The 15544-nt window shown below is 44.6% G+C and overlaps 1 protein-coding gene across 3 annotated transcripts in view; it reads left to right on the top strand.

Annotated features, from left to right (window-relative positions):
* rassf5 (Ras association domain family member 5) overlaps positions 1-15544 on the top strand; it is a 113658-nt gene that overhangs the window by 15147 nt on the left and 82967 nt on the right. Inside the window, exon 1 of one of the 3 annotated variants that reach the window (XM_034166916.1) lies at positions 13675-14074. The exons of the other annotated variants lie outside the window; for them this stretch is intronic. Within the exon in view, the coding sequence (XP_034022807.1) occupies positions 13756-14074 (319 nt within the window). The 5' untranslated portion in view covers positions 13675-13755. Of the gene's footprint in view, positions 1-13674; positions 14075-15544 lie in introns of those variants that run through there. 3 annotated transcript variants of the gene reach the window in all.

The following is a 15544-nucleotide window of genomic DNA, read 5'->3' as shown; positions in this document are numbered from 1 at the left end:
TCTGACTGCTGAAGACAGCGGCCACCTGGGGTGCAGGGCTTGGCGGCTCCGGTGTTCTTCAGCTCCGTTGGTGGTGGAAGCTGTGTGGGGATCCGGCTCTTCTCTCGCCAGGCGTCTTCTATCGTCGAGCCTGCCCACACGTCACCTGGTGTATGATTGACAGTCCACCATATTGTTATTGTCTGTACGTCGTTGTGCGATTCACAACATTAAATTGTTACTTTTGGCTTATCCATTGTCCGTTCATTACCGCCCCCTGTTGTGTGTCCGTGTCACGGCACTTTCACAACATTGAGTGTTGTTAGAAGGAAAGGTGATGTAACACAGTGATAAACGTACCACTGTCCCAGCTTTTTTGAAATGTGTCGCAGGCATCCATTTCAAAATGAGCAAATATTTGCACAAAAACAATAAAGTTTATCAGTTTGAACATTAAATATCTTGTCTTTGTGGTGTATTCAATTGAATATAGGTTGAAGAGGATTTGCAAATCATTGTATTCTGTTTTTAATTTACATTTTACACAATGTCCCAACTTCTTTGGAATTGCGGTTGTAGTACGTGTTATGTTTAAGAATGAAGTTTTAACTGTGTTGACTTTGAAACCAAGTTTGGTTTTGACTGATTCATCACTAACCGTGTCGGGAGGTAGTTTAGTCGATCGGATCTCAATGCATAATAGTCGAGGGGAGCTGATGGTCTAGAGCCTGGGTTCCCAACCTGGGAACCAGTTTGAAACCAGTCAGATGGGATGCTCACTGGTGTCCCTTGGGCAAGATCCTTAATTCCCAAGATGCACCCAGTGTGCATTTGAGCACTTTGATTGGCTGAATGTGAGTTATGTGTGTAAAGTACTTTGATCATTTTCATCAGATGGAAAAAGTGCTCTGTATATGTAATCCAACGCATTTTGGGTGAATTTACATTGGCCAGTTCATGTGGTGAAGCATTGTCTGACTGTAATCTGATCACCAAACGCTCATTTTACTGCCAGATGAAAATGTGTTCCTCAAGGTTAATTCTATTCTTGAGCAAATACAGTGCTCTCAATAAATCCAAAATGTTAATAAACCTCGAATAACTAAAGGAAAAATGAAGTGAGTGAGTATAACGGAGCAGTGTGGTGGCCAAGCAGTTAGTGCTTTTGTTTCCAGAGCAGAAGGTTCCCAGTTCAAGACCACCCCTGCCTTTATTCATGTAATGTGGAGCTGCATTGATAAGGGCATCTGGTGTAACACCTGTGCAAAATCAACATGCAGATCCACCTCTGACCTGCTGTGACGACCCCAAGTGAAAAAGGGAGAAGCCAAAAAGACTTATGAGGTCTATTAGAAAAGTATCCGACCTTATTATTTTTTTCAAAAACCATATGGATTTGAATCACGTGTGATTGCGTCAGACAAGCTTGAACCCTTGTGCGCATGCGTGAGTTTTTCCACGCCTGTCGGTTGCGTCATTCGCCTGTGAGCAGGCTTTGAGTGAGGAGTGGTCCAGCCCTCTCGTTGTTGTTTCATTGCCAGGAAATGGCGGAATGATTTGGGCTTTTTTTCCATCAGAATTTTTTCAGAAACTGTTAGAGACTGGCAGCTGGAAACCATTAGAAAAATTTATCTGGCTTTCGGTGAAAATGTTACGGGCTTGGCAGAGAATAAGGAGTGTTACTGTCGCTTTAAGGAAAGCCCCCAGCGGCTGTGGGGCGCGCCGCGCTCCGAAGCCGCCATCGACAGGCTGAACGACCATTTCATTTCTAAATGGATGGCTGTCTGGATCCGTGACCATCGTGTTGCCATTTCTCTGGTTATCACAAGAGCTGGACATCAACCATTTTCCTGCAGATTTCACTTTTAACAAGAGATTTTGTCATGGAAAGCCGAGTGGAGGCTTTGCGCGTCACGATGGATTTGTTACTGGAGAAGAGACAAAACCACCTCCGTTTTGGTCTCACAGGACGGCTTTGAGATGGCGTTCAGACAGCTGTCGGTGGTTTTTCCATCGAGTGATTATCTGAGAAATTGTGGATGTGCCTGGACATGCCAGAACATGTCCCGTAAGGCTTCATCACGGCGTTGCTTTGCGCCATGCGGCACCGCTGCAACGCGCAGAATTCCTCCGCACGTCTGTCTCAATGTGCCAAAAAAGTGCTAATGTCCACGCCTTTTCACAATTCCTGTGCTAGTCAGATGACATCCCGGATAAAACACAGCGTCCAGTTTGGAAATGAACGGCACATTCCACTGTTACAGGAGTTTTTGTCATGGAAAGAGGAGCGGAGGCTTCGCGCGTTGCGGCAGTGCCGCATGGCGCAAAGCAACGTCGTGATGAAGCCTCACGGGACATGTTCTGGCATGTCCAGGCACATCCACAATTTCTTGGATAATCACTCGATGGAAAAACCACCGACAGCTGTCTGAACGCCATCTCTAAGCCGTCCTGTGAGACCAAAATGTAGGTGGTTTTGTCTCGCTCCAGTAGCGAATCCATCGTGACGCGCGAAGCCTCCGCTCGACTTTCCATGACAAAATCTCTTGTTAAAAGTGAAATCTGCCGGAAAATGGTTGATGTCCAGCTCTTGTGATAACCAGAGAAATGGCACACGATGGTCACGGATCCAGACAGTCATCCATTTAGAAATGAAATGGTCGTTCAGCCTGTCGATGGCGGCTTCGGAGCGCGGCTCGCCCCACAGCCGCTGGGGGCCGTCCTTAAAGTGACAGTAACACTCCTTATTCTCTACCAAGCCCGTAACATTTTCACCGAAAGCCAGATAAATTTTTCTAATGGTTTCCAGCTGCCAGTCTCTAACAGTTTCTGAAAAAATTCTGATGGAAAAAAAGCCCAAATCATTCAGCCATTTCCTGGCAATGAAACGACGAGGGGGCTGGACCACTCCTCACTCAAAGCCTGCTCACAGGCGAATGACGCAACCGACAGGCGTGGAAAAACTCACGCATGCGCACGAGGGTTCAAGCTTGTCTGACGCAATTACACGTGATTCAAATCCATATGGTTTTTGAAAAAAATAATAAGGTCGGATACTTTTCTAACAGACCTCGTATTTACAAGAGTAAGTATGACAAATAACTCAAAATGAACAAATAAACACTTCTTATACTTCAAAAGTATTCATTGACCAATATTACCACCTTCCTTTCAACAATTGCCATGAGTCTTCCATCGATGGAGTCTGTCAGTTCCTTGATCCTTTCAAGATCAGCTTTTCATGCAGCAGCAATCACAGCCTCCCAAATTCTGTTCAGAGAGGTGTATTGTTTTCCCTCACTGTTGATCTCATGTTTAAGAAGGGTCCACAAGTTCTTAATAGGGTTTAAGTCAAGTAAGGAAGGAGTCCATGTCATTATTCTGTCATCTTTGAGGCCTTTGCTGGCTGTCCAAGCAGTGGAGTGGTTGGATGCATGCATAAAAATCATAGACTTATTGAAGGATGCAGACTTTTTTGTGTGCCACTGCTTGAAGAAAGTATCTTCTAAAAACTGATACTTGGTTTGGGAATTGATTTTAAGCCCATTTTCAACCCCAAAAGATCCAACTAGCTCATCCTTAAAAAAGGAGTCCATACCAGTTGAATCGCCCTTTTAGGGATCAATAAAGTTATTTGAATCTTGAATCTTGAATCAGTACCCCTCCTCCACCTTGGTGGAATCTGATTTGAAGTGATGCTGTGTCCATTAGTCGTCCATCCATCCACATCCATTTGGTCCATCATGAGTCATTTTCATTTCATCTATCCTTAATACCTACTAAAACTCTGTCTTCAGATATTTCTTGGCCCAGTCTTGGCATTTCAACTTGTAAGTCTTGTTCAGTGGTGGTCGTGTTTTAAGCCTTCCTTACCTTGGCCATGCCTCTGAGCACTGAACACATTGTACTTCTGGATATTCCACATATATCTCAGTTCTAGGATATAGTGGCACAAGAGGAACTGGTTCCTGGTAGTGTCACATTTAATTCTTTGTGTCTTTTGCATTTAATTTGCATTTTTTCTTCACACATTTTGCTCTTTTGACTCATTGCAACAAGACATTTGATTGTTCAGTGATCATGCTTCAATAGCGTAGCTATTTCTGTAGAATCCATCATGTGTGGCATCTTGCAATTTTTCACTTTTCAGTGTCTCTTTTTGGCCCATTTTGCCTGAGGTAAAGAAGCTGTCTCATAATGATGATATAGGCTGTTAATCACTTTAGGCCACACCCTCTCTTATGACACAAATAATATCACCCAAGAATGCATAAATCCTATAAGTTTTCAAGTTTATATAGATTGGAGCTGGAAAATATGCATATAAGTGATGAAGTCAGAATACTCACATCAACTGAACTTGAGTGAATTTATTAACCAAAGCTGATCCAACTATTATCCTTAAGAATGAAAATTCAGTAAATCTGTGGAGCTAGTTGCCTTAAGTTGGGAAGTTTTTCAGCTTTTCTTCTTTTGCAGTGGAGTGACAATGAATACAGTTTTAGGCATTTTAGAGTATTTCTGTGACTAGACATAAACCCAACTGCAGAAATAGATACACACGCACATGCACACGTGATCTGCCTTCACCATAACCTTCTTTCAGCTGCGCCCAGTAAATGACAGGGAGGGAGCGACGCGGGCCGTGCAACCATAAACAACCATCAGTCTGCGTCGTTCTCTTGTTCTGTCCCTTGCGCTCTCTGCCTGTCTCTAATTTATCACCCTCCGTAGATCTGGGCTGGCTTTGTTGTACATAAAGCTCATAGGAAGAGTGATGCGGCTCGTCCCCCTGGGACATTCGGGAGGTTTCAGGCCTCTTGTTGCGTGGCCATGCCCTACAGAGGAATCCATCGGGCTCGCCAGTCCTCCTCACCTCACAGTCGGCTGCTCTTGTTTTTGTGTAGTCTGCTAAGTACGTGTGCACTGCTGGCATTCATCCATGCTATTTATCCTTACCAGGGAGTCCGATTTGTGGTGTCTCCTTACCACCACGACCCCCACTCCTAACACATGTGTCGTCAGGCCTAAATGATGTAATACGATTTGATCTGGTCATTCACTCCTAGGATGTGAGGAAGGAGGCATGGCGTGAGGGAGGGGGTGGTGTCCTCCTTAATCCCAAATCAGTGTTTTTTTGTTGCACAGGATTATGTCTATAGTATGAGGAGGCTGGGATTAGAGGACAGCACACAGAGTCAGACGTCAGATTAATATTTAATTAAATTCTAATAGAGTGGATTTGTTTCTCTTGGCTAATGTCAGACCTTTCAAAGACGAGTTATGAATCAATACAGGTCTGAGATGATTTGTTGGTATTGTGCATTACTGCATACTGATGAAGCACTTTGGGTTCTGGATGGCAACGTCCAGACAGACAACGGTCCATCCCCGCCTCTTGAAAATAACCATCTACCTGCTGCAGTTAGGTAAAACGTGGGTGTCTACTTCCCCTTTTCCAGCCTTTTGAGGCCTCAACACTGAGCCGTCTGCATGTTGGCTCATACACGGAGAAATGCGCCACGTGCACAAACTGTCATAGATGACCCTCCCGCAAAATACAAATTCTACTCATCCGAGTCTCCCTATTTAAACCATTGTTTGACATAAACTCATTCCAGTGGTACCCAAGGATCCTGCAAACGGACCTATTTCCAGTCATCACTTTAGGTCACTGGTTAGTCTAGGATGATCATATTTTGAGTACCAAAAACCAGGACACTCGGCCCGGCAATGAGATACTCAAATAATACTCGGTTGGCAGCAGGTACTAATTGGCGGAACCAGAACGGTTGGCAGAACCAGAATGATAATACAACTGATGAAATGATTGACAGAACAGCACCTTACTATGCCCCCTACTCTCAAGATATTGATAACCAATCTCAAGATAATGTAATCAAATGTTATCATACAAAGCAAGTCCCCTCCCCCCATCATGTTCAAAGCACAACCTTATCTCTTTTCTGTCCCACTTAGCACTAATCACCAGAATAGCAGATCACCATATTGCAAAATTTACCCTCATGAACACTAGATGGCACCACACAAGCCCCCTTCTGCCATTCCATCACTGTTCTGTCAAGAGTTTGGGGCATCTAATGCCGACCTAAAAAGGACCCTTTCTGCTGATTGTCAACCATTCCACCAATTATTCTGCCATTCTGCCTATAGTTCCGGCGATTAGTAGCTCACCGAATGCTGGCCAACTTAATGGCCCACTGAAAAACAATGAAAATCAGGACATTGTTATCACTTTCTAAAAAAAAAAATCCCAGACTGCTAGTACTGGACATGAAAGCAGGACATCTCTTGGGAAAACAGGATGTTTGGTCACCCTAGGTTACTGTCCAAGTCACACAACCATTCAGTAAGTCAGGAAGCACCAGGACTCTGAAGACTTGGATGTTTGTTTTCTTGATATTGGTATCACCAAACACCTCTGTCCAGTGACTTCATGACTGCATAAGCCAACTAAGGAAGGCGAGTTACTCAATTAACATTTCACACCATTTTGAATCTACTTCAAATGAGTGGTAATGGCAAACCACATTGCTCAACGTCTTCACTCTATTTGAGGATGACACTGTCACAGAATCTGAGAGATCCTCTCAGGATTTGTTGAACATGAAAATCTCCACATAAGCAACTTGTTGATTTGGACAGTGTTTTCATCACCAAAACACCAACTGACTACATCATTTGTAGTGTCAGCAGCACAGACACACATATGAACCGTTTTGGAATTATAAATCACGCAATGCCTACATTCAAGTCAAATGTGGTTTGGTGCAGATTTTTAAAAAGAGTAACTAGAAGACCTTTGTGCACACAAATATGGGTCACCAGTCGTTCTGTTTCTCACTGTCAGACACAAACATGTCATTGTTGTAACCACTTTAAACACAACAAAGCAACTTATTATAACACTTACTTCTGTGTTGTTTCTATGTTTCTACTCCTCTTTGTTAGCTCAGTGGTCTGAGCTGCTTGGTGCCATTTCCCAGCAGGAAAATACAAAACTCGAACTCCGGTACAAAAAATGGTTTTACCCTGTGAGCGGTTGTGGCATTTCAAAACACAATAGTTCACCATTCTGATGAGTTCTCAACTTCAAAAAAAATTTACTTTGTAACCCAGTAACAAAGTAGTACTAGCGCTAATGTACGAGGTCTATTAGAAAACTAACGGGCAGTTTTATTAAAAAAAAAAAAAAAACTATATGGATTTGAATCACGTGCGATTACACCAGACATGCTTGAATCCTCGTGCACATGCGTGAGTTTTTTCACGCGTGTCGGTGACGTCATCCGCCTGTGGGCAGGCTTTGAGTGAGCACTGGTCCAGCCCTCTCGGCTTAAATCCTTTGTCTGAGACGCTGCTGGAAACGGCGCGCATTGCTTTATCAAAATTTTTTCAGGACCTGTGAGGGATATCCGAGTGGACACTATTCGAGACGGCTGATGAGAGATTGTGGAGTTTCTTTCGCTTTAAGGACAGCTCACAAAGCGGATCGGCGCGGTCGGAGGTGGCGTCCGTCTGGCTGTTTCGAGCTGAAAACATCCTAATTTAAGGCTCTGTTCACCCAGGACGTCGTCAGAGAACAGAGAAGTTTCAGAAGAAGTCGGCATGAGGAGTTTATGCGGACATTCCACTGTTAAAGGAGATTTTGTAATGAAAGAACGTGCGGGCAAATTCGCCGAGTCGATTCCGTGACGACGCCACAAATCCGTCTGTGCCGCGACAGGAAAAACACCTCCATGTTGAAAACCATTTGTAAAATTCAGGCGGCTTTTGATGGCTTTCAACAAGTGAGTATCTGAGAAATTGTTTAACAGCTGGGCATGTTCCAACGTGTCCGTTAAGGTTTCCAACGGAGGTGTTTTTCCTGTCGCGACCCCCCGCGGTCAGGTCCAGCCCGACATGCGAATCTGCCCGCATGTTCTTTCATTACAAAATCTCCTTTAACAGTGGAATGTCCGCATAAACTCCTCATGCCGACCTCTTCTGAAACTCCTCTGTTCTCTGACGACGACCTGGGTGAACAGAGCCTGAAATGTGGAAGTTTTCAGCTTGAAACAGCGAGACACCGCCGCCTCGGAGCGCAGATCGCCGTCAGGCGCCATGGGCCGTCCTTAAAGCGACACTAACAGACCAAAATCTCTCATCAGCCATTAAAAAGCTCAGTCTCTGAGCCATTCCTAAACAATGAAAAAAACGACGAGAGGGTGGGCCACTCCTCACTCAAAGACTGCCCACAGGCGAAAAAGCTCTTGCATGCCCACGAGGGTTCAAGCATGTCTGATGTAATCACACGTGATTCAAATCCATATGGTTTTTGAAAAAAATAATAAGGTCGGATACTTTTCTAACAGACCTCGTATAGCTTGTGTAAACAAAAGGCTCACAATGCATTGCATTGCTGACATCTTGATCCCGTTCTCTCTAATATGCTGTTGAAATAGTAAGTAGAACTATTGTTTTTAGATATTTGGTGAGTTAGGTGGTCTGTGTGTTTTATTTATTTATTTATTGGGGTAATTCTTGATCCTACCTTGTCCTGTCACATTAGAGACATTACGAGGACTGCTTTCTTCCATCTGCGAAATATAGCGAAGATTCGTCCCATCCTGTCTATGGCTCATGCTGAGGCTCTGGTATATGCATTTATCTCTTCCAGATTGGACTATTGCAATGCTTTATTTTGTGGTTTACCGCAGTCCAGCACTAGGGGTCTTCAACTGGTTCAAAATGCTGCTGAAGCAGAATGTTCGGCCACATTACACCCGTTTTGGCATCCCTTCATTGGCTTCCTGTCTCTTTGAGAGCAGACTTTAAGGTGTTGTTACTGGCCTATAAAACTGTTCACGGACTGGCACCTCCCTACCTGGCTGACCTGGTTGAGCCCTAAGTACCGGCTCGGGCCTTACGTTTGCAGGGTGCAGGACTGTTGTGTGTCTCTCGGGTGAAGAAAAAGTCAGCGTGTCACAGAGCCTTTTCCTATCATGCCCCGGCTCTGTGGAATGATCTGCCGTGCACATACGACTCTGTGGAGATTTTTAAATCTGAATTGAAGACACATCTTTTTTCCCAGTTTTATTGCTAGTATTTTATGTTATTGCATCTCTTCTTTTATTATTTTTTACTTATTTATGTTTTTATTCTTTTACTGTGTGCGTTTTTTAAATCTTTTAATTTATTTTGTTTTGCTTTATTGAGTTGTGCTGTGTGAGACAACCCCGTCGTGAACTGGCGCTATATAAATTAATAAATTGGATTAAATTTGATTTGATTTATTTGGTTAACTGGTCCTTGGTCTGAAAAAGTTTGAGAAACACTGGCTTAAGGTTTGACTATAGTCTGTTTCACTTGTCACTGTCCAAATACTTCTGACCCAGCTGTGCATGTGATTAAGTTCAAAAGTTAATTTTTATTTTTACTTTTGAAAAAATGGTAAATGGGCTGCATTTATATAGCACTTTTCCATCTGCATCAGACGCTCAAAACGCTTTGCAATTATGCCTCACATTCACCCCGATGTCAGGGTGCTGCCATACAAGACGCTCACTACACACCGGGAACAACTAGGGGATTAAAGGCCTTGCCCAAGGGCCCTTAGTGATTTTCCAGTCAGGCGGGGATTTGAACCCATGATCTTCTGGACTCAAGCCCAACACCTTAACCACTAGACCATCACCTCCCCTAATGTGAAAAATGTTTTCTTTCATGTTTAATCTTTGTCTCTTCTGTGTATTTGACTTTCTGGTTTTATGACATAATAATGATCTATCACAGGAACACAAGAACCCTTGTTTAGAGCTAAAGCCCCTTTCACATTGGTGTATTCGTAGAGTTGCGTATTGCAGCGTTGTGTTTCATTTAAATACGCTCAAAATGCCCTCGTACTCAGCCTTTTTCCGTGTTCGTTTCATACTTGCAGCTGCGTGTGTTCGCTTTTTAATGTGTGCACACAGTCGCGTGTACCATGCTGCTATTAAACCAGTTCAGTGCTATTTTCTGCCTCTGTGCTCTACCGCAGGTGTGGTGCGGCTCAAAAACAGAGTCATTTAACTTTATTATTATTATTATTATTATTTGTCTTGGTGGATCATTTTCATTGTGTACATATAGATGCTGCTGAGTCTGGCTGTGGTAAATGTGAATGAAACGCCGTGACTCGTTAAACTTTTAAACCTCCGATTGCTCTGATCAGGTCCGCTGATTTGATCAGACCTGATCGATCAGGGCGTTTGATGAGCGCACTGACATGCAGCGAGTGTTTATTTTAAAGAGTCACAGCTCTTTTCAGGTTTGATCAGACACAGAGAGAGAGAGAGAGAGAAAGAGAGAGAGAGTGAAAGTGAGGGAGAGCACACGCGCAAGAGAGAGTGAGCGACCGACCGACCTGCTGTTTCTGTTGTGTCTGGATTTCTGAGTTGAGGTTCGATTCCCTGTTCTGATCACACACAGGTGCTGTGGGCTGTGTGATCATGTTCTCAGCTGATTCCTCTGGATGCAGCACTCAGTTTTTGGTTGTGTCCAGCAGCGCAGTGTTGCATAGACTTGCATGCAGTAACGCTGTGCTGCGCAGACCTGCTTAAAACTGCGTTCAGTGCTCTACGCTTTCTTACGCCAAAGAAAATTAAACATGTTTGATTTCTTCCTGCCTTATGCGCATAGCCCTCAACATACTGCTGCGTAGGGAGAAAAAACTCCACCTAGAGCTGCTAAAAGTGGGCGTAGAGCTGCTCAACTCAGCGTGGACGATACACCACAATGAGCAGCTCTACGAATATGCCAATGTGAAAGGGGCTTTAGCAGTGACGACATCATCTGCTCATGTCATGTCAGATATGAAAGGATGTTGACGCACACTGTGTCATCAGCAGCTGGCGCATTCCTTTGTCGTATGCAAGGAGACATCAACTTGAAAGCTCCTCTGAAATTTCTTCTGAAATGTTCAAATGCCTGGATATTACTTTGCTGTATGGAGAGAAGAAAACAGGAGCAAAGAGAGCATCCTCTCCTGGTCACTGCTGAGGAAGGGAGCAATAATTCTGGTGACACATTGGTGCCAGAAAGGCCCCCTTGGATAAATACACAGCCATCCACTATCAACTTTAAAAGTCCCGATATATGGCGTGCCTGATCGCTCTCTGGAGAATATTTGTTTCTTCTCACACTCCCTCTGTTCCTCAGTCTACCTCTGGTCCTGTCTGCACACTGTGGCCTTGTCTGAGGAACTTTCTCAACCATTCCAGCACCGATCCTCTCAAAGCTCCTTTCACACTGGAAAGAGAGAATACAGGAGGAGGGTTTGTGCTGAATGGCACATAAAAACGTTTTTGTGCCAACATATGTTGGTTGCTGCTGCTTTAGACTTACAATGAGTATAATTTTAGCAAGACTTCAGCTAAAAGCAGAATGTACTTTGAATGAATGTTGAACATGCAACGTGTACAAGCCCTGTGCTCAGTGCCTTTAAGTACAAAATTCATAATTTAACAAGTAAAGGTGGACTTAGTGGCCAGAAGGATCCTCCAGTTAACAATAAATCTTCATAAATCACATGCAAAAAAAGGCCTAGTTTATGTGTGGCTGCCTAAATAAGCCCAGACATGTCCCACTGTGCCATTGTTCTTATATAAACTAATATATAAAAGAATAACTGCAAGCTGTGTTAAATAATGCCATCATGATCGAAAATAAGAGGGTTGATGGTCCTTACCTGTATCTATAACAATCCAACGTTGCAAATCTGAATCTGCAGTCTTTTTTGTAGGTGTTTTTTTTTTTTTTTTTTTAGTTACTAATGGAAACAGGTTATAGGGCTTATGCACTGATGACATTCATCATCAGAGCTTCAATTTACTGCCTTAGACTCATCCTGTCAAAAACCTACTTCACCTCTGCTTCTTTGTTGCACAACAGTAGTGCAGTTTCAGTTGGAACCCTTCTAGATGACAGTACTAGTGGCAGCCATTATTAGTCTAGGCTTTAACAGATCCAGTATGGAGATTTGATTTGTGATCTGTATTTTTCGCCTAGGTGGCCTTTCTGATGTAACCCTCAACCATTTATCAGGATGACAAATCCACACAACCCTCTGGAATGGATTTTGTATAAATTTAGCAAAAAGAAAATGGGGTATTCGGTACATTTCCCATAATCCCCCTGGCCAGCCTCTGCGCTTTCCAGAATGCACCACGGTGCCAGAAGAGTTCCGGCGTCTCACAGTGCATGTAAACAGTGGCTAGCGAGGATGTGGATGGCGTTGATCCAGCAAGTTCATGGGTGATTATGATGATGAAACGTTCTCCCAAGTTGAGAAGGTTATCTAGAGGAGGTGTAGCACATGTGATGGACTTCTGCTGTGCCCTGTTGTTGTCTTGTTGTCTATACTTCAAGAGGTGTGATTATATTGTGCTCTGAACCAGAACTCTACTGAAACTGACCTCTCGCGTGAGTCACGGACCGCAAGACAGCACGAGATTCACAACTGCAACACAGCAAATACAGTGAATGGGGCCTGTGATTGTTTATTTAACAGCAGTTACGTTCCAGTACTGAAATAACATAATTATAATTCTATACAACCCCAGAGAAAAGATTTTGTATGAATGTAGTCAAAGCAGACACTTCTTCCTTCTCTCTCTGTCTGTGTGGTTTTGAAGTCACATGTAGCGTGAAATATGCTTTGTTTGTCAGTTTCTTTAATTTCCAAATCCTGGGTTTGGTGGCCACCAAGACTACCACTGCTTGCTTGAATTCAGCATTGAAATATGTGTCGTAGAATTTCTCTCTTCAGATTGCTCAGTTTTACAGAAACAGAAAGCACGAAAGAACGCGACAGTCTCGGCCCAGTCAGTGCTGAACATTATTTATTTGATGAAGTAACAAGATAAAATATGACAAAACAGGCCACGCAGATAACAGCTGAAGTCCAACAAGCACAACAGTTCCTGCAGTCAGACTGTAGCCTTCTTATCCCACATGACATGGTTACTCCATTTACACACACGTGAAAGTGATGAGCACGTTCAGTGCCTCAAAGAAGTAGGACAGGAAAAATCCCAGTAGCTCTCTGTCACACTGCTCCGCAGTGTGTATTAATAACCCAATGACTGCCTCTCACCTCAGCCCACATATACAAGAACACACACACACACATGTGTGAGTGATGCACGTCCTTCACACCAACCAGGCATGTCACTGCTGTCGCATTAGTCAGGATGATGGACTCACTTCCCAGTTAGACACCAAACAGAATCAGAGGAGGCTGTGGTCTGTGATGAAACTCTCACCACGTCCTCCGCTGCCATCTGTGTCACGGAGGGACGAGAGCAGACAGGATGGCCGTCATGCTTCGGGGTCTGTCTCTTTAAGCCGGCTGTTTGGTACTGCGGAGTGTGTGGGTGCTGCAGTACAGACAGAGTTGGACGTCAGAGAGAGGAAGAGTGCAGATGAGGATGCACTGATAAGAGACGGAGCAGAAGGAGAGAGGAACACATCCTGTGACATGTCCACAGTGTGAGGGACGAACAGTCAGGTGGACACCCAAGTAAAGAGGAGAGAGCTTTAGGTAACGTGTGAGGAGGACAGGTGGAGGGGGTGGCAGAGCGGGGGCTGTTTATTCAGAGCGTGGCACCGGTGGCAGAGTGGCTGCGCTGGGATGGCAGAGGGGGGCACTCGGGGGGGTGGCGTTGGGGCAGTCCTCAGAGAGACAGGGTTGGCCAGGGGCAGGACGGGAGGGCCAGCGAGGGTTACGCGCAAAGGATGGTGCCTACGGGGTGGTGCCACCACGCGCCGTCCATGGCACAGATAGCACCTCTCATCGCCGAGGCTGGGGTGGGGATCGGGGATGGCACGGCTGATCGCGTGAGGGTGGGCAGGATGTTTCTCGGTCAGGTGTCTCTGCATCTGGAGGAGGTCAAGGGTGATTCAGAAGGAGGGCATGCTGGCAGTGCCTGCTTTGGACAGGTTTCACGCCGGCTGGGGAAACTGCTGAAGAGGTTGCCCAAATCTCGCTCGTGGAGTGACGGCCTGCGGATTCTCCGACGAACATCTTCTAACGGATCGTTGCTCGCTGCCTCAGGTACGGAGGTCAGACTGTACATGTGTTGTTTGTGTGGATATGTGCGAGTTGTGTCAGGTGGAGCACAGTGAGCTATGGGCTAAAATGTTTTGGCTGTTGTATGCGTCGGTCTTTCTATCGGTGAACTGCAATGCCCTCAAGCTTTGTTACTCTTTGTCAGCACCTCCCCACCTGTACGCTCTTGGCTGGCCCCTTTGTGTGAGGTCACGTGTGTGCATACATCATGTGTGAATAACAGTTACCTTTTAAACAGCAGCTCACTCCAGTAAACGGCTCGGATGAGTTGTTTTTCCTCACTGTGGACGTCTGTCTCTCACAGACAGGTTTGCAATCTGTGCAGACGCATAAGTAGATTATTATATTGACTTTAATATTTCAGGAAGCAATCTGAGCTAAGAGTGAGCTGCTGGAAGCTGCAGCACATTGATTTTCTCCAAATAAAGGACTGACTAATGCTGTTTTTTGTTTTTTTTGTGGGGTGATGAATGCATAATGCAACATGAGCACAAAGTGGGTTTGGGGTAACACAAAGCATTGGGTGCTGCAGAATGATTGGTTCATTCACAGAAAAAGACTGATGGCTGAATAAACCAAAAAAAAAAAAAGATGATTCTGTGGCTTGTGTGTGCATCTTCTGTGTGAACCTGACAAGATGCTGACCAAACATGACTCAGGGAGGAGTTTAAAAAGATGACTGCCCCACCTTTGCGACATCATCATGCAGCATCTAAAACAGCATCAGCACCGTGTCCCACTGGATGCAGAGAGTGGATATTGTTAGAGGGGAGTAGTTTTTATTTTTTGGGTGATGGGGAGTTTGTCTGCAGCACGACAGTAACTTGTGTCTGTGACTTTTGCCCAGGTTACATCCAGATCAGTGTGTGAGGCGCACAGGTGGCTGATGGGTGAAAGCAGCCATATCCTACACACTGCCGTTCAGGATGCCCCCATGTTAGGCTCTGAGCCGGGCACTCGTCTGCTTTATCTGATTTCCTTTGCTTTTCTACAAAACATATACAGAAAAATATGTCCCAATACCCAGTAAAAGGAGGTCAAAAACAGCAAGACTGTGAGATTAAACAACAAATTCTCTCCATTATCACTTTCCCGTGGCCCATTTTGAAATATATTTTTCTCTTTTTGCTCTGAATGCACCACTCTGCATTTAATCATTAGTGATTGATCTCTGCTCCCGTCCACAGCATGTCTGTTTCCTGGTTCTCTCCCTCAGCCCCAACCAGTCCCAGCAGAAGACTGCCCCTCCCTGAGCCTGGTTCTGCTGGAGGTTTCTTCCTGTTAAAAGGGAGTTTTTCCTTCCCACTGTCGCCAAATGCTTGCTCACAGGGGGTTGTTTTGACCGTTGGGGTTTTTACGTAATTATTGTATGGCTTTTGCCTTACAATATAAAGCGCCTTGGGGCAACTGTTTGTTGTGATTTGGCGCTATATAAATAAAATTGATTGATTGATT

This window comes from Thalassophryne amazonica, chromosome 3 (assembly GCF_902500255.1).
Source record: "Thalassophryne amazonica chromosome 3, fThaAma1.1, whole genome shotgun sequence".
Classification (NCBI taxonomy): domain Eukaryota; kingdom Metazoa; phylum Chordata; class Actinopteri; order Batrachoidiformes; family Batrachoididae; genus Thalassophryne; species Thalassophryne amazonica.
Note: the sequence above shows the minus strand (reverse complement) of the source record. Positions and strands in the feature narration are given on the sequence as shown.